This window comes from Scomber japonicus, chromosome 21 (assembly GCF_027409825.1).
Source record: "Scomber japonicus isolate fScoJap1 chromosome 21, fScoJap1.pri, whole genome shotgun sequence".
Classification (NCBI taxonomy): Eukaryota; Metazoa; Chordata; class Actinopteri; order Scombriformes; family Scombridae; genus Scomber; species Scomber japonicus.
Genome location: NC_070598.1, coordinates 11,940,050 through 11,960,734, shown reverse-complemented (window position 1 = coordinate 11,960,734; position 20,685 = coordinate 11,940,050). Strand labels below are relative to the sequence as shown.

Sequence of the window (20,685 nt, the reverse complement as noted above, 5' to 3'; positions counted from 1 at the left end):
ATCCCTGTCTGGTTCTGGAGAGTTGTGTTATCCCAGCAGTCATTTTCAGCCTATGGTCCTAATATGTCACATATGTTGGATTCCTCCCTCCTTGGCTCACTGTTTGCCACTCCCTTGCCCCCATCACTATGAGATCTATTGCCCGTGTGGTATTTTACTGGAGCACTCTTAGACGAAAGAGGCCTCTACACTCAAGTATTCAGCGGCATTTGTACAATGATTGAAACTGTGACCTGTAAACTCTTGACTGCCTCTAACCTTTTTGTGTGTTTTGAGTAGGTTGCTTGTAAAGATTGTGCATCCAGATTTAGTAGCAGAGAGAGGAGTAAGGTCTGCAACAGGAGGAAGGGTCTGAAAGCAAGTCTATAGCAAAGCAATAACCATGCGTTTGAAATTTTTGTTATAAGCACCAGCATCAGTTACATCCCTGTATATGCATTTATAGCCTATATGGAATGATCTCATCTAAGCCTTTGTTCCTTGGAAGCTGTGTCATGTTTCATCTCCACACCAAAGGCCAGTCTATTTTCCAATTCATTGAGATCAGTTTATTTGCTGGAATGATCCAACAGCATGTATAGTATCTCTGCAAGCATTTTACTCCAGTGCCCCTATCTGGCAGCAGGATGAACTGCTCCATTTTTGAGACTATCTCTTCTGAATCATTTGTCTGCCTCTAATTAAGGTTTTAGGAGCTGTCTCGGGATAATTTGTGCTAATTAAATGTGTTGGAAGTTGTTAAAGGCTGACAGTGTTCTGGGGTCGTGCCACTTCGGTGGTCTTTGTCCCCTAAAAGCCTCCTCTGCCATTAGTCTCTTTAAAATGTACGTTCCCTTCCTGGAAGGCTGGTCAGCAGAAAGAGCCGACAGTTTGTCCTCTGTGACACTGTTGCCGTCCATTCTTTTTATTATTTATTTCTTCGCCTTTTTACCCGACACTTCAACTTTATCGCCGAAAGTCTGTTGCTATGACAACTCTGTCTGGCTGGCGGGATGACGGTATTCATTCTGTGTGGCAGTCCATGCAATTGTGTGCGAGTGTGCACGCACAAGCACGGAGGCAGACAGGCAGCCAGACAGCTGTCCCTGCTGAATCCTCTTATCACCACCAGGGGAGGCCGAACTAGGATGAACAAATTAACTACTCTGTGTGTGTGTGTGTGTGTGTGTGTGTGTGTGTGTGTGTGTGTGTGTGTGTGTGTGTGTGTGTGTGTGTGTGTGTGTGTGTGTGTGTAATAATGTCTTTAAAAAACCCACAGTGCTGGAAAGATGAAAACTTTGAAGTTATTTAATATACCAAGATGTATAAATTCCAATTTGATGGAGATACAAGTCAGGAATCGTGTATAGAAGAGAGTTTACTTTAAATCAGTGATATAATTAATTTGCATGATCATCATGGGCTGCATGATTTCAAAACCTTAACCATCTGTCTCAGAAAGTGTATGGAGGCTTCAGTTTGCCACCACAGTAATAAATGTATATACTTTTACAGCAGTGTTGTAATTGGTAATTAATAATGATAATAATAATAATAATAATACATTTCAAAAGCTTTTTAATGACGTAGTATAAAACACTCACATTAAAAGGTAATGATGATAAACTGCTATTTCATTCTTCTTTCTTACAGCGTCTACCACTGTGTTCACCATTTAACCTGCCTGACCTACATCAATCACCTTTTCTTTGACAGCTCCCCAAGAGAGGTATTTAACAAGTTCTTCTCTCTTGATCTGTTACAGAGATCTTAAGGCTGGAAACATTCTTCTTGGGGATGACGGTTCAGTGCAAATTGCAGGTATTTGGCCAGAAGGCAGCACTACCTTTCAGCACCTGTCAGTAGTGACCCAGATTAGATGTAAAGATGTTTCAAGCTTCCCTCACCTGTACTGCCATCTATCATTTGGCTCTCTTAAACAGCTTAATCACTTCAAGCATCTTCGTGAATTGAAGCACAGGAGGCCTATTAGGCAGAGGGAAATTCATGTTCTTGACATTACCATTATTGACTCACTGCTTCGGGTCTCATTGTATCTTTTTTCCCCCCCCTCCTTTCCCTTCTGTCAGACTTTGGTGTCAGTGCCTTTCTAGCCACAGGTGGTGACATGACTCGAAATAAAGTGCGCAAGACGTTTGTGGGAACACCATGCTGGATGGCCCCAGAGGTCATGGAGCAGGTTTGTCCTTTTTGACATGATACCAAGTAGTAACCATGGCAACGAAACATCTCCAAAATACAGTTTTTATTAATTTAATCAGCTCACAGCAGGCAAAAACACACATGCAGAGCAGACTTCTGTTTTTTTTTGTTTTTTTTTTGAAGGATGCATTATGTTTATTTTACTCAATACTGACACTGTTTTAGAAATTCTACAACTGCAGCTACAACTTTTCATCTCATATCAGTAAACACACGACTGGGGTTTGATCTGTACCATTATGTGTGATTTAAAATGATGAAAAGACTTCTGCATTAGAAATACACTGAAGGGAACTGCAAATGAGCCCGTTTTACATCATACTCTCTAGCTTTTTGCTTGTTTACTGCAGTAGTGAGCCTCATGTTTCCGTGAACAAACTTCATGTTTTAGATAATTGACTGTCACTTCAACTTCTGGTGAAAGCTGAATATGTTTGCTGCTTCCACAGGTGAGGGGTTATGATTTCAAAGCAGATATTTGGAGTTTTGGGATCACAGCCATCGAGCTCGCTACAGGGGCTGCACCTTATCACAAGTATCCGCCAATGAAGGTGAGAACACAGAGGAACAATCTAAATCATACCCAGAAAGGTTTAGTTAATGACATGGAACATTTGTAAAGGCACGTCCTCTGATTTACTCCAAGTACAACTTCTGAGGTGTTGTGTGCTTGTGATATTTGAGTCAAAGTGCTTCTGGTGTGTTCAGGTATTGATGCTGACACTGCAGAATGACCCTCCTACCCTGGAGACTGGAATCACAGACAAGGAGATGGTAAAGAAATATGGAAAGTCCTTCAGAAAGATGATCTCCCTGTGTCTACAGAAGGATCCGGAGAAAAGGTGTTTATAGTAAAGTCTTTACATAAACTTTCAGACCACACAAAATGTCTTACAGTGGTTTCTAGTAGATATATTTAATTAAACACTTCTGCACTATGCTAATTATGTGCTAATTAAATTTAAAGAGCATGTGAAATGTGCAGCTGTGGACAGTCAATTTATACTGAGTGTAACTGATTTGCACTGCCGAGAGCATGTTAAGCACCGCAACATATAACTGCTTTTACTGATCTGATTACAATCATTAGTAAACTTGTACATAATTCACAGTTTTCAGTCATTGGGAGTATTGCAGCTGTTACAGTAAGATGAACCGAACTGATTCATTGTCATTCTGCTGTTTTTCAGGCCAACATCCTTAGAGTTGTTGAAGCATAAATTCTTTCAGAAAGCGAAGGTAGGTGTTTGAGCTCCCTCTGGGCCGGAGTCTTAATCAGTTACACCCTGAGTCATCATCATCTGAATGGACTTAGTTTACCGTCTGTTTAAAATTAAGCTGCACTTTATTGACATAGAGTGTTTTTTTAGCTCTAGAGGTAAGAAGGGTTTATGTGTGAGAGAGGACGAAAAATGTAACGCATCAAGAAATAAGAAATAAAGCAATAATGTCTCTCTCCCTGAGGTGTTTGCGTGAGTTGGACTACTTCTTACTTGGCTCTACTTGTCTGTGTATCCAACCCAAGCTGAGGTCATTGCAGCATTCCTCACGTTATTGGCCATGCAGACCTGTTTCTAACAAAGGCAGGGATAAGCAGTCTAACTCCAGCCTCTGGCTGCCCAGTGCCCTAGCAACTGGAACAACTAGATTGCTGGCTCAGCATGTCAGATATCCCCAGTACAACCTGGTTGGTTTGCTGGACGTGACCCTGGGCTCAGACAAGAACCGCAATACTGTGTGTTAACAGCAGAGGGCAGGCTTTGTTATTATTTTAAATCAGATACAGTATATTTGACATGAATTTGAGAAGTATGAGCCTGCAGCATTCTGCAGGGGGATTTAAATAGCTATTTTTTTAAATTTTGCTGGGAACAAGAGATATTAGATGAAGTATCTGCCATTTGAAGAAAAAAACACATTTACAGTAGGATTACTGTGTGTAAAGTAAAGCACATTAGGTGTTCCATTTCAACTTTAGAGTCACACACATCTTTGGGCACAATATATTTACCTGAGTGACATCCCTCATTTCTTTCCTCTTCTGACAGACCCATGAATATTTACACGAGAAGTTACTTCAGAGAGCGCCCACAATAACAGAGAGGTCGAAAAGGGTAGGTCAATAAAAACTGTTCATGTAATCAAATATGGTACTTTTGGTTAGATGTAAATTAGAAAAGCTAACAAGATGAGCTCTGCTGTGTGCACGTCAGGTACGTCGAGTGCCAGGTTCCAGTGGTCGGCTGCATAAAACAGAGGACGGCGAATGGGAGTGGAGTGATGATGAGCTGGATGAGGAAAGTGAAGAAGGCAAAGCAGCTGTTGCTGCCTTAAGGGTGAGATGAATCCACAAGTTGTTTCTCTCTCATATACACACAATTAACACACAAGTTATGCTGCACTTTGTCTTTGTCTTTTAATCTCTGTACACTGTTAAAATGGTCACTCTCATGTCTGTGCAGTAGCATGTTTGTCCACTGTCTCTCCACTGAGTCTCCTGTATGTGTGTATGTTCTGTCTGATGGCCAAGGAGCAGCAGGTGAAGCCTGTTGGCGCCCCCAGGCGACAAGTGCGCTTCTCCTACCCACTCGAGCTGCCTGCGTCCAGGGTTGTTCACTTGCCTCCACAATACAGATGGCATTCCCCTAACAAGGAAGGACTCTCTCAGAACATTAGCCAGGGAGCATGTGACAGCCAGAGAGGGCAGGGAAGGCCTTGTAGGGTGATGAGAAGGTGGAGAAAAGAGCAGACAGTGTATATTAGGTCTCATCTTGAAATTTGGTTAAATGCGTATTTATACTAGAGGTCTTTGTAGGAATTAGATTTTGCCAGAGTAGATGTGCACACTGATAAGCTCTTACACTCCATCCAGACAGTAGCAACTTTGTTCTGCCATTATGTAACTTTACACTAACCTATCAGATGACAACTAGTAATTACCAGGCACACTTACACAACAGGTTTGTTAAGTGGAAAAGTTCACAACATCATCACTAAGCTGAGAGCTGAGCATGCCGAAAATGTGAGTGTAATTTGACCCACAAGTTAACCTCGTCAGAACCCGTTAGTCAGTGCTGTGCCTTTTTAAACAGGAGAGACTTTGTGTCAAAGGAACTAGATCTGTAGTATTGAAGAGATTTTAGGGTAGTTTTTGCCAGTCAATGTATATAATTCAGATATTTCCATTAGATACATTTTCTGCAACATATTTATTATCTAAAATTTAGACAATTTAGACAGATACCTCCCAATTTCTGGTCGCTGTTAAAATGCTCATAATCTACAATGACTATAGGGGACATTAGCATTATTTATTCAAAGGAGTGAGAGTTACCTTTCCTGGAAGCCATCTGTATTTCCATTTCTCTTTCTACATCACTTTTTAATTATACTGACCAAATCACATTTAATCAATACAAGGCAAATTACTTATCAACCCTGTAAATGATCTTCAATGAGAGCACTAATGACCATCAAAGAATTCAAATTTGATTTTAGCTGCTTTTACGCTGCTTTTGTTATTGCAACATGTTGGCAAACTGAACTTCAAATGCTCACACTGACTCTATGGGTGAAATGATTGTCAGTAGATTAAAACGGTGCATGATTTTATACTAAAGATCAATAGCTGTAACTGTGTAGTGTCTGTCTTGTGCTGTAAGGACTAATACAGTCTCGTCAGTAACAGCCCAAACAGTCACTTTGTCTGAATCAGATAGCAGATTCCCGAGTTGATGTGATGTCTGACAACAGTCCAGACGCCACATCACTGTCTTCTCAGTCACATCAGTCTCGCTTCATTTGGGTCCTGCAAGGTTTCTGTCTGACTCTACGTTGCTGGGAGTCGGTTTGGACTTTTCTGCTTCTGTTTCTTTTTTTTTCTATCACAGCCAAGCAGTTTTTAACCATATAACAGTGTGACTTTCATCTGACCTATGCTATTTCTAAGCTTTTCAGAGCTAAGACTAAAAGGAGAAATCAAACAAAGTATGTATGGTACACTTTATTTTACAGGTTCTTTAATTTTATACTAATGTCCTGGAAATATTCAGAGTAATATACAGGTATTGAACATTAATTTTGAGGACATTATACACAAAGGGTAGTGCAATTTATAACAAATAAAAAAAGTTAATTTAGTTGTTAGCTGATGACTCATTATATTTGGGTTCATATGTAGTTGTCAATTTGCAAAAAAATCTAATTTCCAAACAATTCAACAGAAAATAGTTAGTTTTCATTGTCTAGTTTTGTGTCAAGCTATATATTAGCATTTTAGGTAGTTAGACACAAGCCTATAAAAGAGATAGCTGAGAATATACAGTTACACAGCAGCTACTTATAGGAAGTTATTGGGGGTGGGAATGTAATGTGCAAATATGGTTTGATACACAAAATTAAACACTGAAAATAATTTAAATGTATATATGTTGAGTGGGCACAACTAAACCAACTTGACACTTTTTCTATTTTGTACCAAGTTGCACCACTCTCTCTTTAAAATGTTCTAAAAGTGAACCTTTTAAATATTTGTAATTTACTCCGAACATTTCTAGGAAATTAGTCAAATTTAAGGAAGTGTAAAATAAAATTTTACTAAATGTATATTTTCACTCGTTTACAAACAACTCAGTTACCAGAATAGATATGGTTAAATAGTTCTAATTGTAATTGTATATCCTGACACATACAGTATGGTGACATAGTACATTTTCTGATAATTAATTTAAGAAACTGTTTCTGGTTGGGTTTTTTTTGGCTAATCAAATGAATAAAACACCATAAAAATGACAGCATTTATTTAATTGATTCAAAAAACTAAATTCACTATTGCCATAAAACAGTTAATGCAACATTTCTACAGTATTGCTTGAAATACAATCACATAGATCTTAAAGGGAGAGATACTTCAGTAGACAGTGCAGCAAGATCTTTACCATTATTACATCAAATATCATCATATCACCCATCTACACCAGGACCTGCCAGTGAAGGTAATTTGTCTAATGAGAAAAGTAAACAAGTGAGCCTTTTCTGTTTCCCCTCTCTCGCTTTCTGTGTGTTCTTTGCATCCATACGTGCCGGGTATGGGTTTTTTTTTTCTGCTTTGCTCGAGGCACTTAAAGGAAATCCCCTGAGGGTTATCTTGTTTTTATCTGTTTACAGTCACCAAGAGTGAAGGAGGGATCACAGAATTCAGAGGTGAGTTTAACAGTGGTTTCTTCCTCTTCACTTTAATCTAAAATAGCTCTTTTATGTCATTTTTCAAACATCAGCAAAACTAGCAAGGTAACTTATGGCTGTAGCCTACAAAGTGTAACTGGAGTTAATGTAGATCAGTGGACCTTGAAATAAGATTTTATCAAACTACAAACTCTGACTTTATTGAGCTGTGTTTGTACACACTGATATGAAAGGATGAGCGGAGTTTTGATGACATTTTTCCTTCAGGTTTTCCAGAGTCCTGAGCCTTTAAGTAGTCAACAACAACTCCAGCCTCCTGTCGCAGGTCAGGCAGAACTACCTCAAGCTGCGGGCCAGGCTCCACTGCAGCCCACACCACAAAACACTCAATCCACTTTCCAGGCTGCATCTCCCACACCAGGCGTACCTGCTGCTGCTGCCGCTGCTGCTCCCACACAGGTCAGTCACACTTAGCTTTGTCCCACATCTGTTGACCACTGATTTGTCTGATATGTTTACCTCCCTCTACTCCTTTAGATATGCTAATTATTCATTTAAGATTTTTTTTGTCACTACACCTTTATTTGAGAGTCTATGTAGTGAAGCAAGAAACAGGGGAAGAGAGTGAGGGGTGTCACATGCAACAGGGGTCCCGAACCGTGGGAATCATGGATGTTGTGGTTATGTTGTATGCACCATCAGGCTACCAGGCCCCCCTGCTGATTCTTTTTAAAGCTTTCAGTCTAATCAAAATAAATGTCTTTTATCTGTGTTTCCACAGGCTCCAGCTGCCTCAGGCGATGTTAAGGCTCCCATTAGTTTGGTATTAAGGTTAAGGTAGGTTTTCCCAACACCACATAAAAAGGGTTTATGTTCCACTATTTATGTCTGTTGTGTTACAAACATTTCAATTTTATGCCTCTGATCTAGTTTGTCTTTCCTTTATCTCTTCAGAAATTCAAAGAAGGAGCTAAATGACATCCGCTTTGAATTCATGCCAGGGAGAGGTAAGATCGTCTTTTTTAAAAGTGCTTCATTTGTCAAAATCCAACCTGTGTATGCAGGTGTCACCAGCCTGAGCTTGCTTAGGATGTCACATTTTGGGTTATCAGTAAAAGTTTTTTTGTTTTTTTGTTTTTTTAAACTTCCCTCGGTGCTTCAACCCGAATGGAAAAAGCAGTCGTGAGTCCTGCAGTTGTGAAAAAACCCAGGAGCAAAATTTGGAGAAATATCTGTTTTAATAACAATGTGTGTTCAGCACAGACCATTAATAGTAACCCTGTTAATATTTGCCATTTAAAAAATAAACAGTTTTGGTCCACCTGTGACAATCTGTCTCTAATGCTGTCTTTTCAGACACAGCAGATGGTGTGTCCCAGGAGCTGGTGTCAGCAGGCCTAGTGGACGGGAGGGACTTAGTAATAGGTCAGTGATAAAATCTTTCTTTCTGAACATACACAGCACACACACACACAGTTCTGTGTTTTCATCAGACTGAAACATTGCTTTTCTTTTCAGTTGCTGCAAATTTGCAGAAAATAGTTGATGAGCCTCAAGCCAATAAAAATGTCACTTTCAAACTGGTGAGTGCTACGCTTTAATCTATTTATACCCTAGTATTTAAAAAAAAAAAAAAAAAAAAGCAGATTTGTGGTGACCCACAATGAACACTGAAGGAGACATTGACCATAAACACTGAGAGGGACATTGACCAAGAGACTGTACCTTTAAGGGTACTAGTTACAGGTTTACGTTGTTGTCACAGTTTCACCTCATTTACTGTGTTGATGATATATATGAAGTGGAGAGTAAAGCTGACTCCACACATCTCCGTCTCTTGTCTCCTCACTTATCACACTCCACAGATTCATGCTTTTGGTAAATCACTTTCCCTAATCTTTAGATTAGTAAATTCTTGTTTATATCAGAACCTTTAGCTACAGGGGAAATATTTTCTCTTTATGATCAACTGTCTAACATTCAGAACTATCATATATATTTTTATATATAATTTAATATATAAGTTAAACTCATGAAAATGTGTCCTTATGTAGATTATTGCATCTGTTACTGGTGAAGATCATTCCCCTCTTCCCTGCCTCGGCCTTTGGTCTTGTCCTAAATAATCACATTTTATCAGCACGTACAACTGCTGACAATATTTTACAATATTTGTGATCTTGGGCGAAAATTGTCACATAATTGGTAAAAAATATTCAGTTATAATCTTTGTAATACTGCTAGCATGTAGGATAAACTTTGTATTGTAAAATACTACAACCCACTAGTCACACTGTGTATTAGGGATGTGATGATAGACCTTAAAGGATAGGTTCACATTTATTAGATCTATGTCAGTATGTGGTTGCTCAAATGTGTCCTTCATGTCCACTCTAGCCGTATATACATATATTTTTTCTGTTATGTGTTATCCATACAGTATATTATATATATGTTTTGCTCACTGTATTATCGTCTTTTCAGGCTTCTGGAATTGAGGGATCTGAAATACCAGATGACGTCAAATTGATGGGCTTTGCTCAGCTCAGCATTAGTTAAACTGTTGTTCTACCTGGGACCGTGACTTGCCTAAAAAATGTGAAAATAATAAAAAAAAATAGTTTAATGCATTTTTTTCTTTCTATGGCTGTAAAGAAACCACTACTGCCAAAGAAAACAGTACCGTTTGGTCACCCATAGGATCATACAACGCCGCCTTGCTGAGTTAGGTGGTGGGCTGAAGTATCAGAGCGTACAGTGTAAGGATCACTCAAAAAAAAGTTTACAGTGTATATGTAGAAGGATGCAAGTATCTGCAACAAACAGTTTCCATTTAACATCCTGATCTCCTTCATCCTGTTCTTTTTTTCTCTCTAATATATGATGCATTTGCACAATCTGAACTAACGCCCTTGAATCCTGATAAGTATAACAATGCCTTATAGTCATCAGAACTACTGAATGCACGTTTTGGGGGGGTCCCCAGTTACCATATGGAGCATTATGTTGTCTGAAATGTGCAAATGTGGTTTCAGTTGCTAATGTCAAACTTTTTACTTTACTACAAAAGGAACTTACGAAGTCAACTAGAATCTGAACTTTAGATACACTTTGTGTCCTGATGTGATGTGATCTCAGGTGGCCAAATATAAATTATTTTTCCAGATTGATGTGAACTCTCTCCTAATAATAACAAGCCTTAAAGGATAGGGCTATTGATTATCTACATTTTTGCTTGTGTCAGCAAATCTCACCTCTGCTTTGAATGTTGCAGCTCAGTAAAAATGATCAAAAATATACTTTCATTTAAAAAAAACACCTAAATAATTTAAAGTATAGTTTCAAACAGGTGTGAGATTTGCTGGGAACTAGTTTTAGCTGCAGATTAGTACCAGTTTGATGAGAATATTCAACACTGTGACACTAGTGCCAATGTTAATTATAATGAAGGAACAGCCTGTGCAACTGTGAAGCTCACTGATGCCATTTTAAAGGTTTTTGGACATCAATAAAGCACTTAAAGTTATATCAATTTCAACTTATTAGCCCATTTATGAAAGTGAAATGATTTAAGAAAGAGGAGGAGCAAGATAATATTGACCTTCTATTCTATTGTCCTATTAAATATTAAATATGAAATAGTTGTAAAAAGTTTTACAACAGCTGAAACCACGTGTGTTTTAAGAGCAGATGTGTGTGTCTGTTGGTATAAGTTTGTGTCTGTTTGGAATCAGTTTCTCAAATTCTTAAGGAAAAAAAAAAAGACTTAAGTGCATATTTTGTTTATGTGGATGGAAAATAAGTACTTGATTTAACTTCTAGTATGTAAATAATTACATTTGGCTTTTGATTTGTTTTTATACTGGGTGTTTCACTCTTGGCCTTTTTTCTGTCCTATGACACGATTGTGGGTTGTAGCGCTGTGTGAAGGAAGGAAAAACGACGACACTGCAAATTTGGCTTTGAATTCCCTCGTTTTGCAGGACATAATGTCACTTTACTGTATGTCATTCACCTTTTACTCATAAAAAAAAAAAGAAGAATTTCCGCTTTTCACTTTTTGCCTTTTTGAGAATATGTTTTTTTCACAAGGAGCCACAGCTGTCCTGATGCACTGCTTAATGCCACCTTAAATTTCCTCAAATTAGTAACAGCAAATTTGTCTCCCACTCTTAATAATAACAAGCGGAGGCTGTTTACAGCAGTTATTCTAAAAACCCTCATCTGAAGTCATACATCTGCTTTGTCACTTGCAGAACTTCTTTTTTTTTAACAGCTGGAATGAGGATTGTAGGTTCTTCAGTGTTGGAAAAAGCTCAGCTATGATTGTAGACATTTTTGAACGATTTAGAAAAATGTATCTGGGTTCAGATGGAATAAAAGCTGTCATCAGCACAGATGTCACATCCTCTCAGCCACACTCTGGATGTTTATGTGCATTATTGACATGGCTTGATGATGAATGTGCATCTCGCAGTGGGAGGTTCATTTAACACTCTGCTTTAATGTGTAGATCTGAAGCGTCAGCAGGTTTTACTGTTTAATTTGGTGATGTGATAATGTCATAACCCTCCAGATGCCATATTGAATGAATTGCAATTTTTTTTTTGCTTGCAGATAAAATGTTAAAGAGGAAATCTTTGTATTTTGACTTAAAACATGTTCAATTTTACGCTAGCCTTAAATTGAAAATGACCAACTGTTTTTGTTTGTTTTTCCTTGTTTCCTTTTTTTTTTTTTTTTTGTCTTTTTTTGTCTTTTTTTTGACATGTCAAGGTTTAGATTCAGATTTTCAGTGTCTTTGAAATGTAGTTCTTGTTACATGTGAAGATACTGTACCTGAAATAAAGATATACAGGTGTGTCGACCCTGTGTTCTGCTCAAAGTGGGAGCTGCAAAGTCACCAACCCATATTTTACTCTGAAGTTTTTAAACAGCAGTATTTTGGTGCCATTTTCCTGGTGAAGTCTGCAGCTGATAGCAGACATGGACAGGATAGGTGTGTATGAGCGCTGAGAGAAATGTATGTGTGTGTGTGTGTGTGTGTGTGTGTGTGTGTGTGTGTGTGTAGATTGAGCCCTGCTTCTAACAGAGTTGAAGATCTAATGGCTTTGTTCTCTTTCTCAACTTCTGTCCTGCTTACATGTAGTTAAAACAGAGCTGTAGCAATTGAACAGATGACCGGCAAAATAAAAAAATAAAAAAAAAACACTTTTGTCCAGGCAATAAAATCATCAAGGCTGTAATATATTTGAATTTTCCACCTGTTTTCAGTTTTTCATTTCTTTCATTTGCTCTTATTTTTGATCGTTTTGGAGTTCAAAGCATGTTTCTCTTGATTATTTTTAATCAATAAAGAATGAGCATATCAACCTCCTCTGCACTTTTTTCTCCATCTATCTTATTTAAAGGCTGTATTGTAATTGTGCCGACCTTTTACAATCCTGTCACCTTGAAAATCCTTATCCTATGTGAGCTTTCTGTTTATAAACCAGCTATAAGCCAGCTACACTCCAGCCATTAAATGTTTTACTGTAATGTAAAGTTAGGGACCTTTACACAAGAGAGTTTTAAAAGAACCTGACCAGCTTAACCCTCAATATCCAGGATCCTACATTACCCATGATGCAATTAAGTGTCTTTCAAACTCTGTGCCCCTATTTTGCAACCCACACTGAGGTGACCATGACACTGTTTGCTCTTCTCTTCCAGTTTCGCAGTTACAGATGATGACGTTTTTTCTGACGTATTATAATCACAGCTGTTTCCCCACAGTTAACTAAACAGATTTTTATAGACTTATTTTACTTATTTTTAGTTGTAGTTACCTTTATTTGTAAAAAGCAGTCCCACTACAGTAAGTTACATCTCCTTCTGAAATAGGGCCCAGCTGTATGTTGATCTTGTCGAGTGTTTTGGAGGATAACAGATTGATCACTAATCCTATAAGTACAGTCCATGTGAGACCTCATGACCCCAGGTGGTCTTTGGCCTCCATAGCCAGCAGTTATTGTATTTCATGTAAGCTTGTTATTTATCAACTCTCAAAAGTGTTGTTAAACTGATGGTTTATAGAGGCCCTGAAGTGCACATTTTTAAACTGATAAAAAATGGAGGGAAAATCACCATATTTTAGTTACTCTTGGCTAAGTTTCTTCATTTTTACATTGAAAATAGTTATTCTCATGCACTATATGTAACTATTTAGTTTTCAAATACAGAGAAGATGGGACAGACACTAATTGTGCAGGTTCTTGCATGAAATAAAAAAGTGAGTCATTTCAGTAAGTACAGACAGCCAACATTATGTGTATATTGCTGCACATTTTTTTTCATATTTAGTGTTCTCCTTTTTTGCTGTAATGGTAGATAAAACATTCCTGGCTCCATTTTTGTGACATCAAACATCATAAAAATTGACATTAAAGAACACTTCTAATTAGTTTGTACCAAGACTTTATGGTGTATGGGTAAAGTCCAGAATCTTAGAAATAGAGAAAGAAGTTGATAAGAAAAAATCTTTAAATGCACACAAGAAAGCAGAAAGTACTATGTCATGGCCTCAGATAATTAATTTGTCATCATCTGATAACTCCAGATAGCATACCTATAGACTGCTATTATATTCACAAAATGAAAAACACTCAGTTTAATTATTATATGAGCCTCAGACTTTACACGGGAAGCCATCTAATCATGTAACATGTGATCCTACAAAGTGCTGCTCTGTGCCTCCTAAACCAATTTTTACCTCCTCCACACTCCTGTGCTCATGCATCTTTTGCTGAGCACACAGATAATGTTAAATCTGAAATGTTAAGTCTCAGAGTGGACATTAGGCCACTAGCCACAGATCCTGGCAGCTGCACAACAGCTGGACTTCAGCCTAAGTAACTTTAACATGTTGTATTTTAAATCGTAGGTAGTCTGTTTGTTAGGAACTTGGAAGGTCATAAAAGCTCAGTGATTGTCAGTGTAAACATTAACTTGTGGGACGGGAGTTGAGTTGACTGTTTGTCGACGTTGCTTAAAACTGAATATTTGTCTGTCCTGTATTACATTCTGAGGACATTCAGATACCAACATGAGCAGCTTTGGGCAGATCCTGAAGGAGATTGGGGAGTTTGGTTTGTTTCAGAAACGCTTGGTGGCTGCATTATGCATCACCAGCATATTTACTGCCTTCGATGTAATTGGCCAGGTGTTTACTGGCATGAACTTCCCACATTACTGTAACACTGACTGGATCTTGGACCGTGGTCCCAACCTGACATATGAGCAACAAAGAAATCTCACAATCCCGGTGAACAGCGATGGAAAGTTTAAAAGCTGTGAAATGTTCACACCTGTCAATCTGGATTTGGAGACCATTGAAGCATATGGGATCAACACTACAACAGGATGCATTAATGGAACATATTTTGAGGTGACCAAAGGTGCCTCTAGCATTGTGACAGAGGTAAGAGATACTTGACATACTAATTTATATAGCCACACACTTAAACGTTTAACCAAACCAGTAAAATATAGTGCTGAGCAAAAATGACAGTATTTTAGTACTGACTCGTTTAATAAAAAAAATAAGAATATGTTTTTAAAAATGTTGATAGAGATTATATTCTATTTATATTCTTTTGTATTTTATTGTGAGATGGACTCCCCATGAGCTGTGTCCTTAATAAGGATTTGGATTTGGATTGAATTCAAAATCCTGTTTCATTGAATAGATAGATCATATTTGTGTGGCAGCTCTTCTCTGTTGGGTGGCAGTGACTTTTTTATTAGTTGTAGTACAGGCTGTAGGCAAAAAGTATGTCAATTCCATTTAATTGTAATGATGAGATAATGAAAAATATTAAACTGAGTTACATCCTCTCATAAGCAGACTATTGATGTGCTTTCTAGCAGCCACAAACAGATTCACAAATCACTGAGTTTGGTGTCTTTGTGTCTTTCTCTCCACAACCAGTTCGACCTGGTGTGTGACAGGAGCAGTTTGATAGAGGCATCTCAGTCCATCTACATGGCCGGTCTCCTGGTTGGAGCCTTCGTGTTGGGACAGATGGCTGACAGGTACGAACCCACAACACGTCTACTCCTGCTGTCAACATAGTATCTTAGATTCTTTGAGAATTTTTGTTGTCTTTAAATGAAGCGTCATTAGAAATTGATTTAAATGTAGTTAAATAATGTCCTCTGCTAACCACAATACACAAGAAAGAAAGAGTATTGGATTTTTGATTTTGTTTAATTTATAAAATATACTGATTTAAAGAAAAGGAAAGATCAACTGTGGCCAAAATTCATTTTGCAGTGTGTCTGTTAAACATGTGGTATCAAAATTGTGCTGAACTTTTATTACGTAAAGTCCACATATATCTCATACTCATAATCTCAAGTACCAAAATAACACTTTTACTCTTCTCTTCTCTCTGTAGGTTTGGTCGTCGCTTTGTCGTCCTCCTTTCACTCCTTCTCCTGCTGTTGTTTGGCGTGGGTGCTGGTTTCTCACCCAACATCTATGTTTACATTGTTGTCAAATTTTTAGGTGGCATCTCAATTTCAGGCATTATTGCTAATGCGTTTGTGATTGGTAGGTACAATGTTCACAACTAAAGCTCAATGCCATCACACTATTATAGTCTGTTGTATGTGCAGGTGTCATCACTACTGTCAGCCTAATTGTCCTTTTTTTTTAAAACAACTTCTGTGGGGCATCAAACTGAGGCATTTTTAAATTCTAATCATAGTGGCTTTAAAGGTGCAGTGTGTATAATTTAGTGGCATTTAGTGGAATACACCAGGCCGAAAAGTATGTTTTAATTAGTGTACACTGACTCTAGAGATGGTCTTTCAAGTATTGAAGAGGGGAAGGGTAAGGGCACTCAACTGGTTGCAGTCTACAACCACACCACTAGATGCCACTAAATCTTAAACACTGGTCCTTTAAACCACAAAACACAAACTTTATTAATGAGAAAGAGTGGTCTTGTGCCAGTGAGCGAATAGAAGTGTTTGCCCTAATTGTGACCTAATGGATAATGCATTACAATATCATAAACCTGATTATTTCTCAACGTCCACATATTTTTTTACAGTTTTGGAACATGCATCAGTGTCATGAATTGAAAACAGTACAATCACCTTCAAACCAAAGCAAGAAGCATCAAGCGTTTACTATATGTGTTGACATTAGCAGCTGAAAGACGTTACAAACTACATGTCAATTGACCCTCATTTTAATTTTATTATTAACATGGCATTTGTCATCTTGCTGTAGCCCTACAGCAAAAGTGTCTTCACAAGGCAAACTGTTACAAAACACATCATAAAATAGTAGAAATGATACCATTTTTGTTTATCTTGTTACTTTTTAGGTGGAGAATGGAGTGATTCCTCCAAGTTTGCTCTCTGCACCATTATCTGCCACTCTTTTTACCCTCTTGGACTGATGATATTGTCTGGCGCTGCCTATTTTATCCGCAACTGGAGGGTCCTGCAGTGGGTGCTCTTTAGTCCCCTTGTCCTCGTTTTGGGAATATTTTACTGGTCAGCAGCCTTTCGGGCCTCTTTACATGCTCATGTCCAACATTCTACCATTAAAAAATGAAACTACATGCACATGTTTATGTTTATGTTCATTGATCTGTATTCTGATTAGGATTCTCCCAGAGTCAGCTCGTTGGCTTATTACCCAGGGCAGGAAGAAAGAGGCCATAAAGGAGGTGCGGAGGGCAGCAAAGGTAAATGGGAGGAAGGTACCTGAAGATCTGCTAGACAAGGTGAGCAACATCACTTTTATCTCTAAAATTAAAAACACTTCCCCTAAAATACATATATACTAACTAAGAAATAAACCTACATTTTTTAGCTGGACGATGAGGGTACATCTAAAAAAAGAAACATGTTGGATCTCTTCAGGATACCATATCTGAGAAAACGTGCTATTGTAATGAGTTATATGTGGTGAGTATTCATTTCAACCATAATCTGCTTCCACATCTACAGCAGTACTTTTGTGGTGATTCTAAGGATATATCTTCCAATCTAATGACAGGTTTGCAACCAGTCTGATGTACTATGGACTGAGCCTGAATGTTGGCAATTTTGGTCTGGATATCTACCTCACACAGTTCATTTTTGGCATGGTAGAAATTCCTGCACGCCTGGGTTGCTTGCCTTGTATACAACGTTTTGGGAGGAGAATATGTCTAGCGGGGGTGCTATTGTTTGGAGGTGCTGCTTGTCTCGGCATCCTTGCTATTCCAAAAGGTAATTTACTCTTTTATAATATAATAGGAATCTGTTGACTTGAACTCCCAATTTTTATAAAAATGAAGCAGAAATTGTCTACTTTGTTTTGTGATCCTTGCTCCTTTAAAATATATCCTCTCTAATAGACACATTTTGAACAAATAACTTAAATATGTATGTTGCTTTTCCCATCAGACCTTCCTGTAGTGGTCACAGTCATAGCTGTAATGGGGAAATTTGCTGCCACTGCCTCTTTCTCCATAGTCTACGTTTATACGGCAGAACTGTACCCCACCACTCTAAGGTAAGGTAGGTAATGTTTAAAGCGGTTAAACTAACAATGATAAATGACTGCAGAAAATGAAAGACTGATGAATAGTCCATTGCCCATCCTTACAGGCAGAATGGTGTAGGTCTCAACTCCATGTGTGCTCGTGTGGCGGGCATCCTCGCTCCGTTAATCAGGCTCCTGGACTTCTACCATCACACCATCCCCATGCTGATATATGGCATCATACCCGTTGTTGCTGGAGGTGTCTGTTGGTTTCTGCCAGAGACCCGCAATATGGAACTCCAGGACCATGCTGAACCAACGTAAGCTGATGAACACCCCTACTTACTTTGTTTACAAGACAAAAAAATGAATTCTACATAACGATCTTCTTGTTTTTAATTTCAGGGAACCTGAGAGTGGAACCGCTTACAAGGGATTCGTTAAGAAAGAGGAAAACTCAGGGAAGGGCACCAAGTTCTAGTTTATGTTGACATTCACATATCAGGAAAAACAGTGTATTTACTCTCAAGTTGTACAGTGGTAACACTTACTGTACCTATAACAGAACATTTTACTTTATTATTGCATAATGTTTTAATTTTCATTGTTAAAATCTGTTTCAATGTATATGTATATTTGGTCTAAACTCTTTTGTTTCTGTGTCTGATCTAAATGTAGTTTCTGAATGATGTACAGTATTATTATAACGTATTGCTCTCTCATGGATGACTAAGACATGAATGAGTTTCAGTTGCAATGAATCAACTGTTTAATATAATGGAAAACAGAAATAGGCACACATTTTGACATGTCGAAGCAGGAAGAGCACAGGCCTAAAATTTAAGTCAAACTTCACCTTTGTTATCTTTGAATTGCAAATTTGCACGTCTACAAAATCTCTCAAATGTGTTAAAGCTGCACTAATCAATATTTTTAAATGAACAATGGGTCAACTGATTATGTGTAATATAAAAGTTGTCATTCATAGTGAGACATAATGCCCGACTCAGCACTTCTCCTCAGCTCTATGGAGCATTTTGGTGTCTTTTAACTTTTAATATTTAAACTTTGTTTTAGTTCACTTTCATTACTTTCTTCAGCTCTTGGGCTCCAAACACAAGACGAAGTCACTGACTAGCAGGTGAACGTAGTGGAGTGTAAAGAAAGCTACAGACTCACATATTAACACAACTCCAATTAATGCTTGAATGTGACTCCCTGGAAGAAAATGTTGATACACCTTGTCTGTGTTTTTGATTGTGTGTGAATATTTTATTTTGGAGTGTTCCTTGTATGAGTGCATTCAGTATCTTTTGTGTTATGTTCCTGTATTCTGTTATGTTTCTTTTGAAGTCAACTTTATTTGGAAAAAGTGCCTTAAGCAGTGTCCTCATTGTTCGACAAACTACAGCTGCAGCATAACTTTATGAACTGCAAAAATAAGATTCCTCTGCTCATTATTTTCCTTTTCCAATGACGGATGTGTGACACTACAGGAATTGTTTTGGGTGCAGAGTGCCACATGTTTTTATGGAACTGAGTAGCCTAATTAGATCATTTAAGAATCTGTTTTTCCAAAGACAGTTTTCCAGTGCCACTCTGGTCACCTTATTACACACCAAACTGCTCTTACAAAAGCAGTTTTAAAAGATACAAAAAACCTGATCTGATATTAAGCCAAACATCATATTTAGAAGATGTGGACAATGGAGTCAAAGTGTTTTTTGACAGTGTGTTAAAACTGTGAAATAAATCTGAACCATATTGCAATTATTCCTCTCTATACAGAAAATGCAAGTCGGAAAAACAGTGACACCACTTTTTCAAAATGAGGTGCATGTGGTCTGTTAACATTGCAGCTATTCTTTTCCATTGTATTCATCACCAGTAAAGACTTTCTATATAAATCTCCTTGGCTGACAAATTTATGTCATATCATATGCTGACATCCATATTTTGAAAGTTAATGAGTTTTGATGCAAACACTTAGCAAACCATGCAGGTTTCCTCTCTTAACTACATATCCACTCTGTGCTGTAACTCTTTATATGGTGATATATGCATACATGCTTTATCTTTATGTCTGTATCTTGCTTCTGATTCAGTTTCGAAAGCCTTCTGTCAGAAACCTTCAGACTTTCTGACCGAAACCCTTATCATCTATAGACTTTGGACTACTGTTAGTAATAATGAGTATAAAATAGTGTGAATAGCACTGAAAAAATATATTAAAACTTATTATTTTAACCCTTAGATGCACAAGCTATGCAAACCCCCTCTAAGGGACAACATGGGTCAAAAATGACCCGTATTGACATACAGTGTTATTTCATGCATGGTTGAGTGTTTCTTTGCTATATTTTTGGAAATCAACTTATTTCAGAATTTAATATTCAAAATATTCATTAAATATATTGTCTTTGAAAACCATAAACCATTATTTTTGTTTCTCCTTTTTTAATTAATGAACTAAAATAGCTTTTGTATTATTACATCAAGTTTACACACATGGGTCGAAAATGACCTGTGTATGCAGGTGTGATATTTTTCTTTAAAAATGACATACTATAATAATGATTGTGTCAAAAAACATTATTTTAGCAGTGATTTGGACCAAAGAATAACACAGTTAATATTTGAAATGTTCATTTGTCACTTTGTCACACTCACATGTAGCATACACCATACAACCGATAACACTGGTTTTGAACTGTTAGTGCATCTGAAGTGTTACTGCAGTGAACTGTGGTGAATGCTGAACATATAAAATG

At 37.7% G+C, this 20,685-nt stretch overlaps 2 protein-coding genes across 3 annotated transcripts in view; both read left to right on the top strand.

Annotated features, from left to right (window-relative positions):
* oxsr1b (oxidative stress responsive kinase 1b) overlaps positions 1 to 10,634 on the top strand; it is a 36,328-nt gene extending 25,694 nt beyond the window's left edge. Inside the window, exons 5-18 of the mRNA XM_053342611.1 lie at positions 1,745 to 1,800; positions 2,070 to 2,179; positions 2,652 to 2,753; positions 2,911 to 3,044; positions 3,393 to 3,441; positions 4,251 to 4,316; positions 4,416 to 4,538; positions 7,369 to 7,404; positions 7,654 to 7,845; positions 8,168 to 8,223; positions 8,341 to 8,393; positions 8,743 to 8,811; positions 8,905 to 8,969; positions 9,871 to 10,634. Of these exons, the coding sequence (XP_053198586.1) occupies positions 1,745 to 1,800; positions 2,070 to 2,179; positions 2,652 to 2,753; positions 2,911 to 3,044; positions 3,393 to 3,441; positions 4,251 to 4,316; positions 4,416 to 4,538; positions 7,369 to 7,404; positions 7,654 to 7,845; positions 8,168 to 8,223; positions 8,341 to 8,393; positions 8,743 to 8,811; positions 8,905 to 8,969; positions 9,871 to 9,945 (1,186 nt within the window). The 3' untranslated portion in view covers positions 9,946 to 10,634. The remainder of the gene's footprint in view (positions 1 to 1,744; positions 1,801 to 2,069; positions 2,180 to 2,651; positions 2,754 to 2,910; positions 3,045 to 3,392; positions 3,442 to 4,250; positions 4,317 to 4,415; positions 4,539 to 7,368; positions 7,405 to 7,653; positions 7,846 to 8,167; positions 8,224 to 8,340; positions 8,394 to 8,742; positions 8,812 to 8,904; positions 8,970 to 9,870) is intronic.
* Positions 10,635 to 14,387: 3,753 nt separating this feature from the next.
* slc22a13b (solute carrier family 22 member 13b) lies at positions 14,388 to 19,359 on the top strand. Of its 2 annotated transcripts, XM_053342609.1 has the most exons (10): positions 14,388 to 14,845; positions 15,356 to 15,459; positions 15,825 to 15,979; positions 16,764 to 16,935; positions 17,048 to 17,168; positions 17,258 to 17,352; positions 17,444 to 17,658; positions 17,836 to 17,944; positions 18,040 to 18,234; positions 18,320 to 19,359. In XM_053342609.1, exons 1-10 carry the CDS (start codon positions 14,471 to 14,473, stop codon positions 18,393 to 18,395), a joined length of 1,617 nt encoding a protein of 538 aa, XP_053198584.1. In that variant the 5' UTR covers positions 14,388 to 14,470; the 3' UTR covers positions 18,396 to 19,359. The 2 variants fall into 2 exon arrangements, with proteins under 2 accessions (XP_053198584.1, XP_053198585.1); XM_053342610.1 differs by lacking the exon at positions 18,320 to 19,359 and having other exon boundaries at positions 17,836 to 17,949; positions 18,040 to 18,179.
* The last annotated feature ends 1,326 nt before the right edge of the window (positions 19,360 to 20,685 follow it).

Coding starts and splice junctions, on each gene's coding strand:
- slc22a13b (XM_053342609.1), top strand. CDS start 14,471: ATGAGCAGCTTTGGGCAGATCCTGAAGGAGATTGGGGAGTTTGGTTTG. Junction 17,169..17,257: donor CTGAAGATCTGCTAGACAAG/GTGAGCAACATC, acceptor TACATTTTTTAG/CTGGACGATGAGGGTACATC. Junction 18,235..18,319: donor CAGGACCATGCTGAACCAAC/GTAAGCTGATGA, acceptor TTTTAATTTCAG/GGAACCTGAGAGTGGAACCG.